General features: G+C 37.7%; 3 protein-coding genes across 5 annotated transcripts in view; 2 read left to right on the top strand and 1 right to left on the bottom strand.

The window, feature by feature from the left end:
- The window catches only part of lhx6a (LIM homeobox 6a), a 243,623-nt gene that overhangs the window by 82,310 nt on the left and 137,156 nt on the right, over positions 1-24,157 (top strand). The window lies entirely within an intron of this gene.
- Positions 2,261-3,684, bottom strand: rbp4l (retinol binding protein 4, like). Its single transcript, XM_069706979.1, has 4 exons — positions 3,568-3,684; positions 3,330-3,466; positions 2,572-2,684; positions 2,261-2,484 (listed from the first exon to the last, which is right to left on the bottom strand). Exons 1-4 carry the CDS (start codon positions 3,682-3,684, stop codon positions 2,261-2,263), a joined length of 591 nt encoding a protein of 196 aa, XP_069563080.1.
- On the top strand, positions 10,301-20,352 carry pde6b (phosphodiesterase 6B, cGMP-specific, rod, beta). 3 transcript variants are annotated; one of them, XM_069706968.1, is made up of 23 exons: positions 10,301-10,459; positions 10,633-10,944; positions 12,540-12,692; positions 13,495-13,584; positions 13,705-13,845; positions 13,950-14,024; positions 14,277-14,341; positions 14,620-14,686; positions 14,794-14,841; positions 14,953-15,102; positions 15,309-15,452; positions 15,673-15,738; positions 15,916-16,065; positions 16,210-16,317; positions 16,479-16,588; positions 17,319-17,406; positions 17,518-17,618; positions 17,740-17,847; positions 17,925-17,988; positions 18,180-18,254; positions 19,627-19,710; positions 19,972-20,085; positions 20,317-20,352. In XM_069706968.1, the coding sequence occupies exons 1-23, from the start codon at positions 10,301-10,303 to the stop codon at positions 20,350-20,352; spliced, it is 2,508 nt and encodes an 835-aa protein (XP_069563069.1). The 3 variants fall into 3 exon arrangements, with proteins under 3 accessions (XP_069563069.1, XP_069563061.1, XP_069563050.1); XM_069706960.1 differs by having other exon boundaries at positions 19,972-20,119; positions 20,297-20,352; XM_069706949.1 differs by having other exon boundaries at positions 19,972-20,125; positions 20,297-20,352.

Raw genomic sequence — 24,157 nt, 5'->3', positions numbered from 1 at the left:
TATTCCATTTTCTGAGGGATGGAGTTGATTTTTAAGTGGCAGCAGCGTTTATCCACCAACACTGAAAACAGTGTGGGTTACTCAAACATTCAGTAGTCTGCCTGGAAGCCGTTGTTTGCTTTAGATTGTGTGACGATGTCTACCATGTAGAGGCAGCAGCAGTTCAGTCAGTGCACCAAAAGAGCCAGCAAAAAATGGCATTATTTTTTAAAAGTTTTAATTCTGAAGACATATAATATAAAGTAAAAAAATAAAAAAAAATACTTGAAACAAAAGTGATCAGTGAGCACCTGATTGGAGATCTATTCGAAATATTTAGCAGTTTCTCCGTCCAAAAATAAAAATTTAGTTTGTGATCAGCTCATTCAACTAATATGGTATCAAAGCAAGAATCTCAAAACATTAGAAAATGACTGACTATTAATAAAATAACCAATACTTTATGAAATAATCAGAAGCTGCAAGTCCTTAAGCTCCGTGTACAATCTTAGGTGTGGTTTGACTGCCCTCTAGTGGACAGATGCCATTTTAGCAATTAGAAAATAAAATACAAATCTCAAACATCCACAAGTTACAAGTTTATATATTTTTAAATGAATAAGTCTGATAATAAAACCCACTGTGCTGTGAAGAGCGGGTTATCTTAATTCCATAAATGTGTCAGTCTGAGTGGAGTCCCAGACTGATAGAAAATACCAGATATAAATTCAACAAAAAATGTCTTACACTTTGAATAATGAGTGAAGTTTTTGTCTGTCACTTTGTAAGGCTGCAGTAGGGGAAGACTTCATGATAACTAATCCCGTAGTTTATGGTATGAGATTTTGGTGTTTGAACCTCATCAAACTCAAGCACATAAATCTACTTATATTATTACCTCACACTTGTTGCCTGTTAATGCATAAACAGTCTGGGTTTCCTCATTTCTTTTTTTTCCTTCAAACTGACCCCTGGTTCTAAGTATTTTGCACAGTTCACTCAAGTTCTGAATAAAATCCATGAAAAACAGATGCCCAAGGATCAAAGACATTTAACGCATAGGCCTCATAACACCAGTAGTATAAAACACTGTTAGGGTTCAGCAGTTTTTGTAGAGAATTACAAGTGATCTGATTCCCAGTAAGGTCAAACAGCTGATCCTTTCAGAGTTAAGCTAGTTTACAAACAGAATAACTTGAGTTCACACTGTCCTTCCAACCAGTGTCATGACTCACAGACAATATGTAAGATCCACTGTTGACCCTTTGTCACACATGTTGCCACTTTTTTAGTTTGATGGCTTCTACAACAAACCCGATCAAGAACAAACAACAAAATATTAGAGATTGAACGATATAACATGTTAAGTAATGGATACATCTTTAATAATCAATTCAGCATGCTTCAGATACTTTACTGTACACTGTGTAATAACGTTTTATGTTGTTGTTGTTTTTTTATATTGTTGCATAACATTAACAGGATTACACACCAGCTACAGAAACAAACGGTGCCTTCCCTGAAGCATTTCACCTGTTTAGGGATGTAACTTTACAAAAAGGAAGGCTGACATGAACTAGAGCATCTGAGCATCATGGTTCTGTTGTGAGCACAAAGCCATGTTTTTGCAATCCAAACAAGACGTGGTTTCAGAATGCTCCCAGTTTGATCCCGGACCCTGGAGAGCACCGTAAGTGGCCTTACAGTTGAGTTGGTATAATAGGACTAAAATCTCAAAACTTCAGACCACCTGTAAGCCCATTACCGCTCAGCGTGGACCGTGTTGGCTTTGGCTGCATTTTCTCGGGTTTAGAAGGGATTACAGCCACTTGCATGAACAAAGTACAGCATGTTAGCATGTTTTCAAGTCTGAACTGCAGACAAATAGTTTTTGTGTTGTTTTGCTTATAGTTTAGTTGGCTTCTTTCATCGATCTGTAAACGGGCTTGTAAAGTGAATGGGAACTTTTTGGTACAAATTTCAGAACAGCAGAAAGAAGGACAATTTTCACAGATATTTGTTTAGAAAAATATTTAATTCAGTTTCATGTTCAACCAAAAGTCCACTGCAACATTTCCATTTGTCAGACAGACAGTGAGTGAAACAGGAGGAAGTGGGTATAAGAAACACCAGCTTTCATTTTATTTATTTTTTTTTTTTTTTTTTACTCCTGTCACTGTTTTGCACTTTTCACACTTCCTCACATGCACACTCTCATTATTCCTGCTCTTCAGCCAGCTGCTGCACACATCCCTCTCTCCATCTTTTGTTTCCTCTCTGTTTAGCAGGCTCCAGACTGCAGCACAGGCTGAAACTCTCCAGCCAAGCAGATCTCTTCCTGTTTCTGGCGGACGATGCGCTGGAAGGACGGAGGCAGGCCACGGCGGTTCCTGGAGAAGACGATTGAGTAGCCGTCCTCGCAGCTTCCATCGTTTTTCAGAGTGCGGCAGGCATAGGTGATGGCGTAGTTGTCGTAGTCTGTGTCAATCACCCAGTAGTTGTCACCTGGTTCAAAATAAAAGGGAGAGGGTTGAGGAGGAATGAGGGGATAGAAGAAGGATGTGCAGGTGGGTGAAGGTGTGCAGAACTGACTTCCACTGGACAAGTAGCTGGCCAGTCCCTGATAGTCCATGAACATCTTGCCAGGGGTGTTATGATCAGGGATGGAGTACTGGGCGGCCATGTAGGCACACACAACCCAGAAGCTGCAAAATTATGATACAAACACATGTTGGAATTTTTACAGAGGGCAAAAGAAATGCAAAAAAATTCCTTGTCTCCCCATAATTCACTTTTTCTAGTAATTACCGATAATTGTTACGAGTACATCTTAGAAATGGTGGGCAAATGCATACGTATATTTCAGTTTGATTGTTTTCTGTCCATATCATGGCCACTGAAATCAGTTGTCTTTCTGTTTGTTTGTAAAATGCATTCAATTGTACATTCCTGTGTAACAACCCTCCTCTCCAACCTGCATTTATTCCTGATCCTTCCTAATCCAGGGAAAATCCAGTTTGTTGCTAATGCTGTTCAGCATTTTCTTTAACAAAGTCTACCTGTTTCAACCCGAAATCTTCAGGTAGAGCTGAACACCTCTCTAAACTTCTGACCCAGGAAACTGAATATGTGAGCGGCCCTTACTTCCCCAAATCAAGAAGGTCTTTGTGGCCAATGTTTGTTCTCAGCAAAAGGGCTTTTAAGAAGGGGTGAGCTTAGTTGGTTTTGCTTTGGTTTAAGACGGTTCTATAGTTTTTATTTACAGAGACCATGGGTGAAATAAGGCAGAGAGGATAGATGCCATTCATGTGAGTGCAAAAAATAATCCCAATCCGGCTTTTCTTACTTACCCAAACAGAGTGACACGTCCCTTAGAAGAAGCAGTCAAGGAGCCATCATCATCAATGATGTACTCAACTGAGATATTGTCCTGCAGGAACAGGCCTTCTGGGTCTTTCTTCTGCAGTGCATACCACCTCCCTGTATACTGCAAGGGAAAGGAAAAGGAGGATGAAAGTCAGAAATTGTTGTAAACATTCTTTTTATTTTCCAACAAGTGTGCTATTTCTGTCGTTTGAATTCACTCACCCTGTCGGGGTCAAAGTCCTTTTTGACTGAGAAGCTATTGACAATACAGGAGGCAGACAGGCAGCGCTCTATGCAGGACACAAAGAGCAGCAGCAGGGCCAGTTTAGAGGATCCCATTCTGTAATGAACATTCAAATCAATGTTTTCATAGCAGCCTCAGAATCAGGACCAAAGTACTTGTGGTCGTATTTTTGTTTGTGGTTGTTTCGGCCTCGCTGATGTCTGGTGTACTGATATTATAAATGTAGCATCAATATGTTGTACCATTTAACACAAGATTAAGAAAACAGCAGCACAATCTGACTGATATAGATATGAAGTTATGCTGGGGTGAAACAATGCAGTGTTTTCAAATTGTCAATTCCAAAACGTAAGCCCAGAAAAATGTCACATAGACAATAATATACGTTTGATATATCTTTGACATGAAGTCATTACTAGTTCAAACTGTATCATAATTATAAAGTCTCTCATTTCAGCAGTTGAAGCATAAAATAACACCTTCTGATCATTACTATTTAAAGAAATTGTCTTATAATGTAATAAATTTCAGCATTTTACCTGTTTTGAGTCAAAGTACCGATAGTGATTAAAATTCAAGCTCTTGTTCGTGGTTATCCTCCAGATCGGGTCTTGTGTCAGAGGCTGCCTTTATATACGAGTACCACAGACAAGCTTACGGCTGATTTTCATTGCTTGTAACTAAATAAGGTGCTTAAATCTAGACGTAATCCTGTTGGGTTGAAAACCTTACCGTAATCTGGTTTCTACGTTCAAACCTGCCTAAGATTTACGATAAAAACAAATAGACCTTTTATGTAACTGATTGGTAGCAAAGTGAAACAGGCACACGCATACCAGAGCTGGCACTATCTGAATGTGCACAAATCATACAAGACGTAGAGGATTTCTATTAATTGGTCTAACATTTTAGAGAGTTTCTTCTAGACAAAACATGTGAATTTGGAGGAGTCTTATCCAGCCATGGAGACCTTTACTGGGATTTTTGCTAGATTGAAGAAAATACCATCATACAATAAAGATTGAGAATTCTTTTAGCTGACTAATGACATGTCCTGTCTGAGGTGTAGGTAACATCAGACACTTGAGATTTGTTTTCTGATGCGCAGCCTGTTAAAAGACAAATATTGCCACATGGACACAGGATTTATTCATGGCTTAAAACTAAATTATATTTTAACTACAAAATATCTGTGACAAAAATACCACAAGGATGAATTAGTTGATTTCAGTTTTAGGAGTTAGATGCTGAAATGTAGCTGTTTTGAATTTTTGATTTAGCAGGTTGTAATTCAGCCATTTTGCAGACAAAACAAGAAAATGAATAAAAATAAAGATGATGTCTGTTATGACAAAAATGTTTTTAAGAGAGAGTTTGGGACAAAATTCATTACCAGTTAGAGGTTTATGGTGCCAGACTGGTACAAAAGGCACGAATCCATTTGCAAAAGTAAACTTTCAAACCTGTTTGGGATCAACAAGAGAAGAAACAAAGAACAAGTAAAATTAAAATCTACAGTTAACCTACATTTTCATTTTCTGTAATTTGCATTTCTTGACAAACAATCAATCAGCAATGAGTTCATTATTATTTCAGACTTTCAAAAAAAAAAATTATTGTCCTAATTAATAAGCCCTATTCTTTTGACATTTTTTACCTGAAAACGTACTCAGATTCACTCAGTAACAGCTCAAATACTCTGAGGCCAAAATTAAAAACCTTAGGCTCTGTGGAGGAGAGATACTTGGGAGAATTTTGAAATACAATAAGGTTCCTATTCCTGAAAAGTAGGCCAGTGAGGTTTGAAAAATCTGTCAAAAATTAACTTTTAAACTTCTAACGAATCAAAAGGAAATTGAATCTGTTCTAAAAACATTTAACTGCAGCTCAAATTTGACATTTGACATCCAAACATCCATTTTAGTCATAGTATTACTTGGCAGCCTCATCAGTGAGTGTGACAGACTTGGCAACTTGGCCTTCAAATGACCTGGTCTTGATGTGTACACCAAACTGGAAACGGTTAAGGAGCTTTAAATTTGGACGAACCTTTTTTTTTTTTTCACACAATTTTGAGGAAGTTATTTAATTTGAGGGATCAGACACACGACGTAAGGACCTGGGCTACACTGCGTCACACCACATGCTACCTGTCAGCTAAGAGAGTAAATACAATTGGACCACCTAATTTTGTTGTCTTGTTTTGGTTAAGCAATCAAGGTTTAATCCTGAGAAGTATATAAACACACAGGTACCGAATTTCCCCACTGTGGGATTAATGAAGTCAAAATCTAAGTATTTTAAACATGGACACCGTATTAACTAAAAGAACATTTTTTACAAATAATTTTATAAGCATTGAGCATCACAAGAACATCATTTCTTAACAAGAACGTGCAGGCAAACAGTAAATCATTTACTCACAGACACTTGTGAACTCACATTTCCTGGATGAACCCCAGTCACTTGAGATTACTGCTGGTATAATATCATGCCATAACATTCAAATACTTCTTGGCTGTGCAATATCTTTTTGCTGTTCTTTTTCTTTTTTGCTAATTTAAATTATTTAGTCTTTTGTATTCTGAAAAATAGAATAATCCCTGTAGACTGGCCCCACGCCGGTAGTAAACACCAATTATTTTTTCCATTAACTGTGCTGCTTATTACTAAATCCTGCTTGCATGCCTTAGAATAGAACACGGACAAAAATAGACATAGTATGCTTCTTTTTATGTTTTGAATTTGAATTGCGACATGCAAAAAGAGAACCTCTTTAAATTTTGGATATGATGAGTTGTTTTAAACCAGCTAAGAATAGTGTATGTGTTTGTACCAAGGTTATGAAATTGGATACATAAGTATACGAAGTAGAATTATATAAAAGACAGATTTGCTAATAAAAGTCCCTTCCCTCTTTTTAACTTTTTGTTTGTGCCTTGGGTTGTGCAAGCTTTAGGAGCATTTAATTAAAAATGTATATTTCCATGCTGAAAACACTGAGTCAAGTTTTCGGTAACAAGACAGAGCTTCTTCCTTTCCAACTGTCCATAATCTTATTTGTGCTGACCATGAACTGATTATCCTCGTATGCGTACCACCATTGCTTTTTCATTTAAAATTTTCTATCAGATATATTAACAGCATAACACGTCTCCCACAATGATAAATGGCCGCTAGAGTATAGGGATATCTGTCTATAATCTTTTGTAACAGATACCTTTTTCGTATATTTTGATTGTCATATTATTCTGTGCGTACCCATGCAGTCCTGAGGCGCAAAGTAAGTCACCTGTGGGCCAGGGGTGTTAGGACTTTCATGGCTACAGATCAAAGATATAGGCTCTGCTGCCATCTCATGTTGCATGCCAGCATTACAACTCGTAAAAAGTAAATAAATAATGGCAGTACAGAATGATGTGCAACACTAAATAGAAATTAGCTGACAGATGATCTTGTCAATGACAAAATAAAGGATAGGTTCACATTTTTCAAGCCTATCTTACAAATACATGTACATGCCTGTGTGTACAATGAAACATGCATCGGTTGCTCCAATTCTTTCTTTATTCCACAGTGACCCTGAACAGATATATTAGTTTGACATTTGTGGTTTTTAATTGAATTATTTAAATATTTTCAGTACTTTTGTTTATAATTAAATAGGCTACATGCAAAACTAATAACATTCCCATCCTGTTCAGCTGTACTTTGTGTTGCTGATAAGGCTAATGAGCAAATGTTAACATGTTAACAGATGGTAAAACTGCAAACATTACTACTTAGCATCAGCATTTTAACAATGTCATTTTCACTCAAATTATATTAGCTTTTAGTGCTGGAGATGGATGGAGTGCTATTTGTTTACACATGTACCTATGACGCACGCACATGAGCTCACACCTGGTTAAGTTATGGCTTATATCTAAGGTTTTGTAACAACTGTTCCAACAGTGGCAAGTTTACATACAGTAGAAAATAATGTATATTTCCATCATTTTAATAAAAAAAAAAAAAAAGTAACAATAAATCTTGCATTTGTTAATGGTTGTTCGGAATTACTCATCTAAAGCATTCAAATTTCATGCTGGGGAGGAGCGAGCGGTGGTAACTTAAATCACTACCAGGATGTACAATGCAGTACCTGCGTGCAACAAAACTGTTCATGTACAAATTTGCACGGTGTCAAATAAGTTTACATTCTTCCCAGAACCTGCAACAAAACAATATGCACATAAAAAGTAACGTGCATTAATACCAAATTCAAGAATAGATGTTAAATTATCAGACACTTAATGTATTCTTATTACCAAACTCTTATCATACAGATACAAATCAATGTATAACCAATCAATAATCAATTGATCCTGATTCGTATAAATGTTGATATTTATAACTGATGGTATAAATGGCTATTTTTGCAAATTATATACTCAACATTTAACAACTCAATTTACTGCTGCTGCAAATCCAAAGAAAAATTACAAACATGCAACTGTACAATTTTTCTCACTCACATTTGTTCTTTGCAAATTCCTTGGTTAAAGCTTTTCCCCTCATTGCAACCAAATGGTTTCTCTCCTACATGGACTCTCTTGTGTTTCTTGAGATTCCATTTTAGTGTAAAACTTTTGCCACAAACATCACAACCAAATGGTGTATGGATTCCAATGTGGTTCTGCAGATGGTGCTTTCGGCCAAATATTGTACCACAGTCGGAGCAGCTAAATGATTTCTTGCCAGTATTACATTTTATATCAATTGAATGGATTTCATTACTATTCAGGGTGTTAAAACCTGCCTTAGGTGTGCGTTTCTCCTTCCAACCAGTATCGCTGTCTTCAGTCTCTGAGGACTGGACTTTGATTCCATGTGTTCTACTGTGCAGTTTGATGGAGGTTTTGCCTTTCTGCTCACATTGCTGCCTCCATGAAGGTGTGAAGACTGAGAATTCTCTCCATCGTCTTCATTTTTCACAGGGACAGAAGTGAATGGAAACTTGGTAGATTCTTCCTCCTCCAGAACTTAAAGCTGCTCTCCCTGAAAATCAGTCCAGAGTTCCTCCTTTTCTTCTTTGATGTGTGGACTTTCTGGGTCCTCCTGGTTCAGTGAACCCCAGTGAAGTAAAGAAAATGATGTCGGAGCACAGAACAGCTTTCAGAGTGTTGAGTTTATTGCATACCATAATTACGCCTGAACCCTGTTCAGATACATGGATTCAAACAGGTGACACACACAAATACACACTCTTATCAAACTGACCAAACTATATCACAACTCTCTACCTCACTTATTCTGTCTCTCTCTTTCTTTGTCTCTCATTGCGCCTGTCTTAATCTATTACAGAGGAAGCAGATTATCTGTTTGACCTTTTGTTCAAGGTGTTTATGAAGCCTTATAATAGACAGGTCCTCCCTTCTCTGAATGAAAGGATAAATATGCTTACAGAAGTGCACATGATTTCCCTCTTTCTGATTTATGTGTATGCACTGCAGGTAGACTGCATTAAAGATTGCATGTGGAGAAATACAGAGAGCTAGGGTGCTGAGATAATCAGATAGTGTCCTAACTAAATAGAGCTTATGCCTGAGGAGGCCTTGTTTAATAAGGACTTAAAGAGCTTGTATCTGTAGACCTGAGAGGGATAGAATACCGTACACAACACAACTAAAAAAATTGGAAATATAATCTGCATGTTTGTATGTACTGTACTTACTATGTTTTTGTTTAAATTTCCACACATTCTGTAGGTTTCTTTTTTTTTTTATGAAATAGGATTTAATCACACCACAGATTTTAGAGAAACTTTTTCAGAAACCCAGGAGTCTCTGTAATTTGACCAAAATCTCTGGAAACACAAAACATTCTAGTGGCACCACATTTCTCCCATATTTTTCCCCTTTATTATTAAATATTACTTCGGATTCATGTTTAGTGATAACCTCAGCTATGTTTGGTTAGTCTGATATGTTTTTTGAATTTCTTATTTAATTTTTATTGTGGTTTATCTGTCGTTTTTGAGCTTCTGTTCCTTTTGATGCTTCCATACATTCCAACTTGTCACTACACAAAGCCCATACATTTTGGTTTTAAACAACATGCTTTTCGTTAAAGTGTCCAAATAGACTTTATACTATATTACACAGGTTTTGTGTGATAGGCTAAGCTTTTGTAAGATTTTCATACAGGACATATGTTTACTTTAAGTACAAACAACTAACTGATCTGCATTGACTGTACAGCAGCACACTAGAGGCTGGATCATTTGGCCCACATATTCGTTACTCCATGATCAGCTGATGAGTTTAGTAAAGGCAGATCCCTGCTAACCTTCAGCACTATCTGCTGATGACAGAAGGATTGTTTGGATTGAGCCCTCTGCCTTCTCCTCAGGGCTCACCCTCACTCAGTCCGCTCATCCCACCAACAGGGGGGGATTATTTTTTTTTTATCCTGCATTTGAATGTGTCCACTTCTGTTTTCTCCCTTTCTGTGCAAAACCTGGGTAAGATTGGTTTCTTTCTGTTTGGGATAAAGGGAGTAAATGAGTAACTGTGGGTGTATTGTTTTGCTTATTTTATGACTTTGTTTCCAGTCGGAGAGGTTGGAGGTAGCTCCTTTAGAGCAGCGTTGGACCCAGTGGGAGCTCCATCACTGAGCTGAAGAGAGAGAAGACAGGAACATTTTGGAGAAGAGGAGGAAGAAGGAACCATGGGCGTGCAAAAGGAAGATGTGGAAAAGTTCCTTCAAGGGAACCCTGCATTTGCTAAACAGTACTTTGCCAAGAAGATGAACGCCTCCTCCATATCGAAGGTGTCAGGACTCCCAGAGAAACAGATTGACTTTGGCCAGTTTGAGGAGCTCAGTCAGGTAAATCATTTTTTTTTAATTACCTGTTTATTGTGGTAAAATATTGATACTTTTGACAAAACCTTTTCATGGTTGAGCATCTTACATGCTTAGATGCATAATTAAATTAATCTCAGCTAGGTTACGGTCTAAAATAAAAAAATATATATTGTTCTTTTCGTCTCTTTTTCAAGGTTGAAGAAAGCCAAATCATGTATGACCTGATCAAAGACATGCAAGAGAACATCAATATGGAAAAGGTGGTCTTCAAGATCCTGAAGAGGATCACCGCCCTCATCAGCGCTGACCGCTGCAGCTTGTTCATGTACCGGCAGAGGAATGGCATCGGAGAGCTCGCCACACGGCTCTTCAATGTCAGCACAGATGCAGAGCTGGAAGACTGTGTGGTGCCACCAGACTCTGAGATCGTCTACCCGCTGGACTTGGGAATAGTCGGCAACGTGGCCCTGACCAAGAAGACTCTGAATGTGAAAAATGTCACAGAGGTAAAAGTTAGTTAGTTGGTTAGTTAGAGTAAAAGCATGCACACAAGAACGGTACTCCCAAGTTTAGGATGAAGAAGCTCTAGCTGAGTATCTACATTGCTTTCCAGCACAGTGCAATTCATGGTATTACCACCAGGTGACACCATGGTCTTCAATTTTTTTAAACCATACACAGTGGCCTTAACTAAAAATTCAATGTATTTCTTCTTAATTATTGATTCTAAATAATTTAGATAATTAAATATAAATGACGAACAAAACTCAGGATGACCAGTGTATTTTTAAAAAAATCTGCAGGTTGAAGTGCAAGAAAATAGATATAGGTCGGTGCTTAAAATAACACGTCACCAATGAACAAGCACTGATAGATCAGATATGAAGAAGGCAACGTGGCTCCAAAGACAAAATATAAGGGTTTTTATTTCACATAAAATGAAGGAAGGAGCAATCCTTCAAATAAGATTTTGATAGGAAAGTCTGCAAACACTTTTGACATCGAACTAAATGCTCACAAAGATACACCTTGTGGAGACGAGCAACACTTTCCCCCTCATCATAAAATACACTAGTAGCTGTTGGAATACAATAGATGCAAAATGAGAAACTAATTTATGGGATATGCAGGTGTAGAAGCACTGTCTTCTCTGTGAAAATATTTTAAGCCAAGGTTTAAAACATAGTTTGAGCAGGGTTAGTATCTACTCTGCTGCATATGAAGAAAAAACATTAAAAGTCAAGGGCGTGGCTTGAATGACTCCATTTACTTTTTATAAATTATAACATGCTTACATATCATGAGCAAAGCCTGTTGGTTGTAGACACGTAAAAGAGGAGTTAGTCACTCATACCTATACTTGACCAAGTGAGGGTGTAAATCCCCTTGTCAGACATAATCCATTTATTTTCAGATCGCATCAGCCTCTGCTCTAGCAGTGGATTAGACGCCTCTGGTATTTAGTCAGCAGGAATCTAAAACAGATGAAAACTAGTTTACTTTACTTTGATACCGTCTTCATAAACCTGGAATGCAAATTTCTATCATGTTTTTTTGTTTAACTTATTCAGCTGAATACACATTGTGTCCATTTGAAATGAACACTGCTTTTATTTTGAAATCATCTTAATTAACAAACAGCTGGTTAATAATATGGCTGTGGGATTTACTGTTACTGTAGTGATTGTGGGTTTGGTCCAGATGTTACATAATGTAGAGGCCTGCATAACTACACAACTAAATGGCTTCTTTTTTTTTTTTATCAGACATGTGACGCACCGTTGACCTCTAAAAATAAAGAATTCACCCTTGACTGAGGCAACGCGCTGCAATATACCAATTAAAGATTTGAATCTACAACATAATATCATAGTGGAGTAGATTAACTGTATATTGTACTAAAAATTAATTTACTTTTGGATTCAGCTTTTTTGATACAATAATTTATAATACTTAAAAAAGAACACGTTTATTTTCATGTGTACGGTGACAGTAATGAACGCATTTACAATGTAACATTATTAATGTGTTATAGGTGTGCACATGTATGTTTGCAAATATATTTTAAGGGTTTTAAAAGCATACTCTCTGCCTTTTTTAGAACCAGTACTTCAGCTCATTTGTTGATGAACTCACCGAGTACGAGACCAAGAACGTTCTGGCTACACCCATCCTCAATGGCAAAGATTTGGTGGCAGTGGTCATGGCTCTAAACAAGACCACGGGACCACATTTCACTGCTGAGGATGAAGATGTGAGTACAACCATACAAGTACCCATGCACAAACACACATATAAACTCAGAGCAGAGCAGCGTGACGGCCTCAAAATGAAGTCAAATTTCGGAAACATAAACCATTGCAAAGAATCTGTTTCTGCTTTTGACTCAACGTTAAAGACAGTTGGATTTAGACTGTGGATATTTTTTTGGATGTTTCCTTTACAGCCATTGTGATAATAACTGTAAAAGACAACTGACATGTAAGTGCATCACTACAGCTGGGAGGGAGTTCCCTTCAAGCAAACTGATAGGTCAATAAAGCCTTTAAGAGGTTGGACCTAAGTATGTTCAATATACGTCAGGTCATTAATCCATCCTATATGATGATGTCATCCCAATTAGGGATAAACTCCCCTTCCAAATGGAAATAAGCCAGAGGTGAATGGACTTTGACCCACAGCCTGTTAATGATGTAACACTTTGAGTAATGTCCTGTATACTATCTGAAAACCAGTAGAAGTCAAGCTATTTTCTATAGCAGCTTATAGAAAAGACTGCACACATAAAGCTTTACGTGAGACATGCAATTTGTGTATAAATATATTCATATATGGCTAAAATGATAGCATTTTATTAGACATTTATTGGACATGAAAAACAAGCACGTTTATGGACACAGAAACACAATGAAGAGTAAAATAGATTGAATGAAGCATGAAGTAAATCTATTGTATCCTTTATCAAAACACCTAAACACATATTGTGTGATTATGTTATCCTATCAGAAGTTTTGTTGTGACTTATTATACTTTTTCTTTCCTGTTTGTCCATCCAGCTTTTTTTAAAGTATCTGAAAATTGCCACTTTGAACTTGAAGATCTACCACCTGAGTTACCTCCACAGCTGTGAGACACGTAAAGGACAGGTACGGGCTTTAACCTGCTGCACACAGTTTAATCAAAGCTTTTCATACATTTTGTATGATATATATATATATATATATATATATATATATAACATGACTACTTCATTGTGTGTTTCCTAGCTGCTGCTGTGGTCTGCCAACAAGGTGTTTGAAGAGCTGACAGACATCGAGCGACAGTTTCACAAAGCCTTGTACACAGTCCGAGCCTACCTCAACTGTGACCGCTACTCTGTTGGTTTACTAGACATGACAAAGGAAAAGGTATTTTGTCTCTTTGTGCTTTTGCCTGTAATAAACCCCATTTTGTTACATTTATTACCATGAAGTCACTTTTTCTCAACCTTTTTGTGTCTGTGTCCTTCCAGGAGTTCTTTGACATTTGGCCAGTGTTGATGGGAGAGCAGGCACCCTACGCTGGCCCTGTAACTCCTGATGGCAGGGTACCTTCTTTTATTTTATGCTATGATCAGCACTCTGCTCTGCTCCCTGTGTTGATTTCAGAAAATTCAAAATATATTCAAAATTATTTTTTTTTCTATCAAAGTTTTATTTTGTACAATTTTCTTGCAGTTCAAAGAAATCATTGAAAGCCCAATATGATAATTTAATACTCTAATGTCCATGATGAGTGTATGTAAACTGTACTAAACTTTTTGTCTCTCTCATCTCTTTTTTTCTTTTTCTTCTTCCAGGAGGTAATTTTCTACAAAGTGATTGATTATATATTACATGGAAAAGAAGACATTAAAGTAATACCGTAAGTAAATACTTTTTCATTTTAAAGCTTGCCTTAGTGTAAATATTTACTTATTTATTTAAGGCATTGTAATTGATTAACATTACAACAAAATACTAATGAATCAGCTTCAGTTATTTACTTTGCAAAATAATTTTTTTATATTTACGCTTATTTTTACTGATTTTAAAAACGGTTTAAATCTGAGCTGATCATCAGTAGCCCAATAACAGGTCGGACACTGTCTGGGGTCACATCTCCTTACACTGTACTTGTCTATTTGCTTGTTTATCACACAGCAATCCAACTCCAGATCACTGGGCTTTGAGTAGTGGCCTACCTACTTACGTCGCTGAGAGCGGTTTTGTGAGTTTCTTAATTGATTGCTACAATCTGTTGAATCACTTCGGACCAAATTAATGTTCCTGCACTTCTTCCAAATTGATCCGTCTGTTCTTTTTTCTGCTCCTTAGATTTGTAACATTATGAATGCAACTGCTGAGGAGATGTTCCAATTTCAGGTAAAGACATTTCAAACAACACAACTAACTGGAAAAGGAAAACCAGCCTAAGGATCTCATAAAGGCCCACGCAGCATGAGATATGTTTCCTTTTTGTTTTTTATGTTGCAGTCGGAGCCGCTGGACAGCAGCGGTTGGACCATAAAAAACGTTCTCTCGCTGCCCATCGTCAACAAAAGGGAAGAGATAGTTGGTGTGGCTACGTTTTACAACAGAAAAGATGGAAAGCCTTTTGATGATCAGGATGAACAGCTCATGGAGGTGAGATTTATCTCTCCTGAATGACAACTAATTGTCCCATCGTTGAATGCTTTTTTAATGCATGGAATAGTTGATATACTCATGACATATTTTGGCTTGGTAAAGAAAGGTCTACCTGTGTAATTTTGTGCGGACATCCCCTCCTGATACTGTATATCTAGTAAATTGTGTACCTGTGATGTTGATCCTGATCTTGTTTTTATCAGGCTTTGACTCAGTTCCTGGGATGGTCAGCTCTGAACACGGACACTTACGACAAGATGAACAAAATCGAGAACCGCAAAGATATTGCTCAGGACATGGTGCTCTACCATGTCAAATGTCGAGATGATGAGATCCAGAATATCCTGGTCAGTGCTGCTTAACTGTACTTTTTTCCACCTGTTAATTGATTATAAACACTGGAATATTGAGTTATACATCCAAGTATCCTAACCTCAGTGGGACTCACCCGGTTGAATTAAGGCAAAATATGACTATGGTAAATGTGTGGACCTCTAACCATATCAGGTACTACCGCTGTTTGCTCAGTTCACGCGTACAATCACAATGTTTTCTCATTTCTCCCAGAACACCAGAGAGCTCTATGACCGTGAACCCAGAGATTGTGAAGAGGATGAGCTGCTAAGCATCCTGGTAACACAAAAATATTATTATTAGGTGTCCAACACATTTAAATTGTCCTTAAAGAGCATGGACTTGAAGGCAAGTTTAATGTGACACGAGGGTTATGAGAAAGTATTTTGTCAGAGCTGTCGGTGTCTTGATTGTGCTGTTTATTTTATCTTTACTGGGCTTTCTTTTCCCTCTCAGAAAAAAGACCTGCCTCCGCTGATTAAGAAGTTTGAGATCTATGAGTTCCGCTTTTCGGATTTCAACTGCACAGAGATGGAGCTGGTGAGGTGCGGGATCCAGATGTACTACGAAGTCGGAGTGGTCAAGAAGTTCCAAGTCCCTCAGGAGGTAATGTGGTCGCACACACACACAGACACACAAACAAGTTTTTTTTTTAAATCTTTCTGTGAACAACCAGTCTGCTCTGTCTTGAATTTAAAAGCTCCAGAACTACAGGATATCAGATGTCTGAATTCTCTGCTCTCTTCTCAGGTGCTGGTTCGTTTCATGTACTCAGTCAGTAAAGGCTACAGAAAAATCACCTACCACAACTGGCGTCACGGCTTCAACGTGGGACAGACCATGTTTACGCTATTAACGGTATAATTGTGTGCATTTTAGTCGCCTCAATTTACAATCAATACAAGCTTTAAAAGCACAAGACAGTCATAACATTTTGTCCGTTGTTTCAGTCTAACAAGTTATGGATTTTGTGCTTTTTCTTTGTTTGGACCACTTTGTGTTTGTCTCTGTGGGCTCAGACAGGGTTGCTGAAGCGATACTACACTGACTTGGAGGTAATGGCCATGATAACTGCAGGATTCCTCCATGATATTGATCACAGAGGAACAAACAACTTGTACCAGGTCAAGTAAGTGTTTTCAGGAACTTTTTCATCTCTTACTACAAAAAAAAAAAAAAAAAAAACTCAGAAACTTTGCAACAGGATATGGTGTATAGAAAAATTTGTCCCTTTCAGAGATGTGCACCAAATAAACTGTTGTATCTCTCCTGTGCTACGTTAATGCTAAATATTACGTTTATCATTATATGCATACATTCTGACTCCCTGAATGTATAAATATTGAAAGGTCACTTTTTCCATCGATGAGCAGTTTTAACGGTCTTGTGCTTGTTACACATCAGTCATGATTTTTTTTGTTGTTGTTGTTTTTTTGTACCTTTAGCTTCCATTCATTTTAATACATGTCCATCAGCTAGTAAAGACTTACTTGAGATAGTTTTTCTTCGTAATTAACCTCATGCCACATTTTATTATAGTCAAAGTTGGATCTTTTTTATGTTACAATCTAGCTGAAAGGTCAGACTGATTCAAAACGGTCTGCACTAGGGAAGCACGTTATTGGATTGTTTGTCAATATGCTGTAGCTCAGGAAAGCTTGGAGTCTTTAAAAGTTCATTTTATTCTATTTGGACATGAAGCGTAACTGATTTTAAGTCAATGTGTCAAAACAAGCCTTTAAAAAGCCTCTAAAGTCACCTTGTCTCTTCTGATGCCTCATCAATACTTACTCATACTAATAATGTCAATCTCATGTGTAACCCTGCTGATATCTGAGAACTTTCATTTACTCCAACAGATCTGGTAACCCCCTGGCTAAGTTACACGGCTCTTCCATTTTGGAACGCCACCATCTAGAGTTTGGAAAGTTCCTCTTGGCTGAGGAGGTGGGAAATAAGACCCAACATTGTGTACATTACTGAAATTTCTTCCTTTTCTCAAAATCCGGTCACTAATTATGACTGATTCCCACCTCTCTCTGCTCATCTCCTCTACAGTCACTAAATATCTACCAGAACCTTCACAGGCGACAGATAGATCACGTGATTCATCTCATGGACATCGCCATCATCGCCACCGACCTGGCTCTTTATTTCAAGTCAGCACAGTATTTTATTTACCTGTTCCCTTCTTTTATTTTGCTCTCTCTTCTCTGTACCCTAAAAATACATGAAACAGAGATAAATAGTAAAATGGTTCCTCTCCTAATGCCTTGACAGGAAAAGGACCATGTTCCAAAAGATTGTGGACCTTTCACACACATACGAGGACGAGAAGAAGTGGGTCGACTTCATGTCTCTAGAAACAACCAGAAAGGAGATTCTCATGTGAGTGCAAAAAGCATGCACAAAGTTCTCTGTTCTCTTATGTCTCCCCAATCCTCTAAATATTTTTTTCATTTCAGGGCTATGATGATGACTGCATGTGACTTGTCTGCTATCACAAAGCCTTGGGAAGTACAGAGCAAGGTGAGGAGCACAAAAAGTAATAATTCAAGGGCTTAATGTGTGAATACAGATGACGTTGATAAGTGATTTGATAAATGAGTAAAAACAATGACAACAGCCCTCAGAATCTAGCAATACATTAGCTTTTATGTAATATTTTAGAGCAGCTTCTCTGAAATATAACTGTGCGTGTGTTTGTGTGTGTATTTCAGGTTGCCTTGTCTGTGGCGGCAGAGTTTTGGGAGCAGGGTGACCTAGAGAGGACAGTACTGGAACAACAGCCCATTGTGAGTTTACAAATTATGAGACTGATGTGTATGTGTGTAAAAATATGCACATGTCAAAAATATGTATCTGCAGGCTGTCACTGCTAGTTGTAATCACATATAACATGTCACATTTATATGGAAAATAGGAAATTTATGGAAAAGAGAGCCTTTTTTTCTGTTTATTTACTTAATGTAAACATTTATTCAACTTATGATTACTGCTTACTTGCTGCTAATGTAGCATCTACTTGGCATATCACCTCATTGACATGTCCAGCAGCAAGGGCTGTAAAAAAATACTAAGCTGATTATAAATCTTTTCAAAATTTGTAAAGGCAGAACATGATCAATTTGTAGCCCTTTAAAAGCAGTCAGCAGCCAGATAAATGGCAATTTAGGCATCAAGACCACTGAGTTCCTGAGCAGAAATTCACCAGAGGGAAAGTGAAGTATCCTGCAACCTGTCAGGAGAAAAAAAAAGCATGACGTAAGGAAAGTTTGAATCATTGCTGGAAAAAGTGCTCAGGGTCTTTACTTAAGTAAGAGTACTAATACCATTCTGTCAAAACACTCCACTACAAGTTAAGGTATGAAAGTGTTGTGAGCAAAATGTACTTAAAGTATCAAAAGTAAAAGTACACAGAAAATGCTCCCTGTCAGTGTTTTGCTATCATGTAAGATGTTTTTGGATTAATATTAGGGTTTTATTACTGTGCATTTTAGTACTGTAGTTATTTAAGGCTATAAAATAGCTACTGTGAAATAAGTTTCACAGTAGCTATTTTATATACTGTTTGTTCGTTTAATCTACAGTAATGCATCATATTCTGTGAGATGATCTTTTACTCTCTTATTTCTGTTCTGTAAGAACCATGTATCTGTAAAAAGTCAACAAGCTCAGAAAAACAATGCATACTCCAGGAAATCCAAAAATGTTTTGAAATAGTTTATTCAGCTTAAAGAGTAGGATAATTTTTCTAAACTCATAAAGGGATGTCTAATCCTTCAATTTATTAGAAACATTCACATTTAACATCAACAAAAGTGGAGCTATGTGGTTTTCACTCGACAGAAATGGTGTAAGAAACTGTCATCTTAAAAGTAAGTAAAGCTAACAGAAAAATGTAGTGGAGTAAAAAAAAAACATTTGCCTTTGAGATGTGGTGGAGTTGAAGTATGAAGTAGCATAAAATGGAAATTGTCAAGTAAAAGAAAAATCCCTCAAATGTGTACTTGGGTATAGTACAGTTCAACTACTGGTTAGAAATACCAAAAATAAGACTTAGTCAGATGGACTGCAGATGACTTCCAGGTTCATGTGAAATGAAAAAGTAGACAGTCAGTAGCATTGATTTCATCGTCTGAAAAACTTTGCTGTCCCTCCCACCAGCCCATGATGGACAGGAACAAGGCAGCAGATCTTCCAAAGCTACAGTGTGGTTTCATTGACTTCGTCTGCACGTTTGTCTACAAGGTAATGTTGAATACAGCGTTTTAACTCAACACTGCGCGACACACTTCATTTCCCCCAAATGATAACAGTCTTTATTGTGCTTTTGAGTTTCCTGATTTATATTACTATTTATGTGCAAGATGCACATAGTTTGTCCTAAACATCAAAGCTACCACTTCATGTAAAGCTCACGTATTTTCACCGAAACATCATCAGGCACGTCCAACCCTCCCTCAACTGACCTATTCTATTTTCATCTTTCTTTGCTTCTGATCTTGCCAGGAGTTTTCTCGTTTCCACCCTCAAATCCAGCCGATGCTGGACGGCATCTTGAACAACAGGAAGGAGTGGAATGCTAAAAAAGAAGAGTACGAGGCTAAACTCAAAGCTATAGAGGAAGAGAAGGCTGCTAAAGAACCAGCAGGGGGAGGTAAAAGTACAGAAATTGGTTCCAATATCCTAAACCACTGAGACTAAAAAGTGAACATTTTAGTGTTTTTGTATGTAGAAATTAGCTGTGACAAAAAAAACATTTAATCTTCCCTGCAAAATGTTCCTAATTTGCAAATATATTGAGTCTTTTGTTTAATGTGTATTTGTCCAACAGGTCCTGCAAACAACACCGGTGGAGGGTCGGGCTCCAAGACCTGCTCCGTGTGCTAAAAGATGAAAGTACTGTGAACATTATGGGGGGGCACACAGACAGCTCGTGACGGACTGACTTTAGAAGGATCCAGGAACCACAGCCAGTTGATCGCAGAGGAAAACAAATATCATAAAGTCAGGAAGACGGATACATGAATGCACAGCCCCCATAGTACTTCTACTTCAGAAAAACTGGTTCCGGTCAGAAAAGAAAAACCTGAAAATGAGGTGGAGAAATCCTCGCCAAGAAGAGCAAATTAATCTTTAAAGGACACAAACCAGGCGGGCCAAAAAAATTAGTTAAGAATGAAGGCAGGACATCATCACATCCTGGTAAGACATCACTGAAGAACAACAGAAACAACCATGACTACCAGATGATTACAGTTAAGACACCTTGTCCTAACATTCATCCTATTTAAATGAATCAGGTTTCTCTCATCTTTAAAAAACAGTTTCCTGTTTTTTCCTGTATTTTTGAGTATTAGTGTTAGTCACAGTGTGTGTGTGTGTGTGTGTGTACTGTATGTGTGTGTAAGTGATTGTTGTGAGTCATGTTTCTCAGATGTACAGATAACCACAACCTTTTATATTTTCACCAGTTTCTTAAAACACGTTTTTAACATAGCAAGCATGGCCAGAAACAACTTGTATATAGATCTGTTTTCGTAAGTGAAACCCCCCCCCCCCCCCGTACAGTCTGTATTATGTAAGAGTGAACATACCGTTTTCTTTTTATGCCCAAGCCTCTATAGACTGTAGACTGTATGTTTAGAGCTCTAGTTTTTCCTATATTGTGCATTATTGTTAGTTTTAGTTATCACAGATCATAGATAATGGCTAGATTGGGATATGATTATACTTTATCATATTCCAAAAGTGTAATGTTCACTCCTTCCAGTCACTCACTATTTACAAATGAGAGTTTGTTTACCTTGACTGCAGAAAGCCAAGTTCAGTAGTGCGACAGTAACTATGGCAACTTTTCATGAATATTTCTGCGCTGTAATAGAGATGTAAGTTTACTATCAGCAAACAAGTCTATAGATGCTTATTCATGATGCCTTTGTGTGTATGTGTATGTGAGAGAGTAGCCCAGGATATTTTTTACAAACATAGTATTATTAATGTCTTATTAATAAATAAGAGCAGGTTATATCCAGGAAACCAGGTGGTTCCAGATAATACGGATTCATTCTGTTGCTTAAATCTAAATTTATTGTGCTCGTCTACCTGAATTATGAACTGAGAGTCGGGCTTCAACTTAATCAAACAGCAGGACCAGCAAGTTCACTCGAACTGCTTTAAAGGATGAGTTGTTCTATTTTTAACCCCTACTTGAAAACGTACCTCTGCGTTGGACCCGTCCTGAATCAGAGCAAAGAACATCATCTGGGTAGTTTTCATAATAGCAAATGTGTTTGATGTGAGACGAAACACATGAAGAACATGCAAACCCCACATAAAAAGGATCAGGTCCAAGACCTAAACCCAGGACTGAGGTGCTGCGAGGCAGCAGTGCTGGAACTGTCAGGTGATTCTAATAACACAATGTCTGAAAACAGGCCTCGAAGGCAACAAGGCAGCGTGAAGGAGCATCTAAGCTTTGTGTAATGACTTGTACATACTTCCTCCCTCCTTGTACATAAAAAGAATATATTTTAGCTGAAATAGAGATGCTTCATTTTAAATAGTTATATCTGCAAGCACTGGCAAATAAGTTATCAAGTAATTTCTTATTCCCCTTATTTATTGAATTAGGCGTTTATAATGCTTGCCTCACTTTACAGATGTTTAAAGTATTCCACATGTGGAAATAAGGTGAAGGTGTACCAAAGATGACTGTAATGTTAGGTAAGAAATTAACCTTAATGTACTGTGGAATTACCCAGAACATTTTTAAATAGACTTAATTTACTTAATGGTCGGTCTCATAAAGCTTGCCTCGTCATGTGCTCTGTGTGTACAATGATGACCCGAATAAAGTAAATGTATTTTTATGAGGTAACTGGGTGGATTAATTGCCTGTGATACTGAGGTTGAAACTCACTTTGAATCAAAATTATTGTGGAACTTTATAATTACAGTTTGGCATTAACTGTTCACCAGCAAATCCTATTGATTTTTATAGACATTGGCTTTATTATTAAATTGGGAAAAAGACGATTTTTTTTTTCTCATGTAGCAAAATAAAATGTACCACAGCTTTAACTTCATTCACTTCGCCATAACAATTATAATGCAAAAGCATGAGCTCCATAATGCTATGGGGCAATGTAGAGTTCATACTGAAGGTTACGATATTACACAACACGCAGGAGTATTGAGGGGACGCTTCTGTCTACACTGCACTTTCTACTACTGGTCCCTGACCCCAATCCTGGGATTGCTGCTAAAGTAGGCCAGGATTACAACCATGCTCTTCCCCCTGGCTCATCTCCCACTGAAGGACAGGTGTGTGTGTGTGTGTGTGTGTGTGTGTGTGTGTGTGTGTGTGTGTGTGTGCACATGCACGCACACACACTCTAGTCACAAAATGTCTTCGCCACAGTGAATTTGTATATGCATGCAACTAATAACAACCTAAAAAAGTGCACGTGCTTTTGGTGGTTCAACAGGTTTGACGCTATTTCACCACTTTGGCATGACAAAAACTACCACAAAAAAAACAAAACATAAATAACACCACAACACATCGGTTATTGCATGAAAATAGTTTTAGTTTTTTATTGAGTTTGGAATATAACAACACAGGTCCAGTTCATTTGAGGATGGTGTCAGAATTGGCTGCAGAGAGAGAACATGAGGGACAAATATGTAAATATGACATTTCGTGCACATGCTTGTAAAATATGTCGGCTCATTAGATCAAACAACAACAACCAAATCAAGCAGAAATACAGGAACAGAGACTGTGTTACCTTCTGACAGTTGTTTGGAGATGCGCTCCTGCTCCTCTCGGATTTTTTTCTCCGCTTCCTCGACCTTTCTCTCCTCCTCAGCAATGGGCTTCAGATAGTCTTTAACGAGAACAACAATAGTGCAAAATATCTCAATGGCCATCAGCGAGTCCAGGATCATGCGTGCACCGTAAAGATGGGTTACACTTTTTCATAACAGCATGGTGAGATTTACAGGACATTTGCCGATTTACACACTGTACACTTTCTAGATCAGCCACTCAATCCAAGTAGCTATACAACAACAAATATCCTAAATCTAATCGGAAAATAAGAGAGAACTTGTATTGCATTTATCTGCTAAAGTAGATGATTTATGTTTGGCGTAGGTGGATTATCTATGTGTTTATTGATATAGGGACTTATATTTTGCAGATGGGCTGGCATTGGCTAATTTTATTGGGCTAAAAAAGACTTCAATAAGACATTTTCAAACATGCAGTAGAGTAGATGACCCACAGAGGTTCTGTATTTACAATCAAAAGCAAGCCAACAGATATTCAGCTTTAGAATAAAGCATCTGATGAAATCCATCTTTCATATAGGATTGTTTGGCAGTGGTATTAAGGGAATTTGCCTCACTTGTGTTTCAATGTGTGCCCTTTAACTTTAGACACTGACGGAGCCGCTCATTGGCGCATGCGCACACACGAACTTACCAAACCTCTGTTTGCCATAGAGGACGCCGACCAGCAGGGCGGACCATCTGGCCGTCTGAAATAAAAGCAATTTAAAGGTGTTATCTGGAGAAACAGACGTGATCAACCAGTCGACTGCGTGTGTGGGCTGGGACATATCAGCAAAGATGAGCTGCTGAAAAAAAATAATTGTTTTTTTTAATTTTATTTAACGGTGCACGAGTT

Source organism: Brachyistius frenatus, unplaced genomic scaffold (genome assembly GCF_029030835.1).
Source record: "Brachyistius frenatus isolate BFR_SWC_R1_liver_20210118 unplaced genomic scaffold, ASM2903083v1 Contig_3, whole genome shotgun sequence".
Lineage (NCBI taxonomy): Eukaryota > Metazoa > Chordata > Actinopteri > Embiotocidae > Brachyistius > Brachyistius frenatus.
Note: the sequence above shows the minus strand (reverse complement) of the source record. Positions and strands in the feature narration are given on the sequence as shown.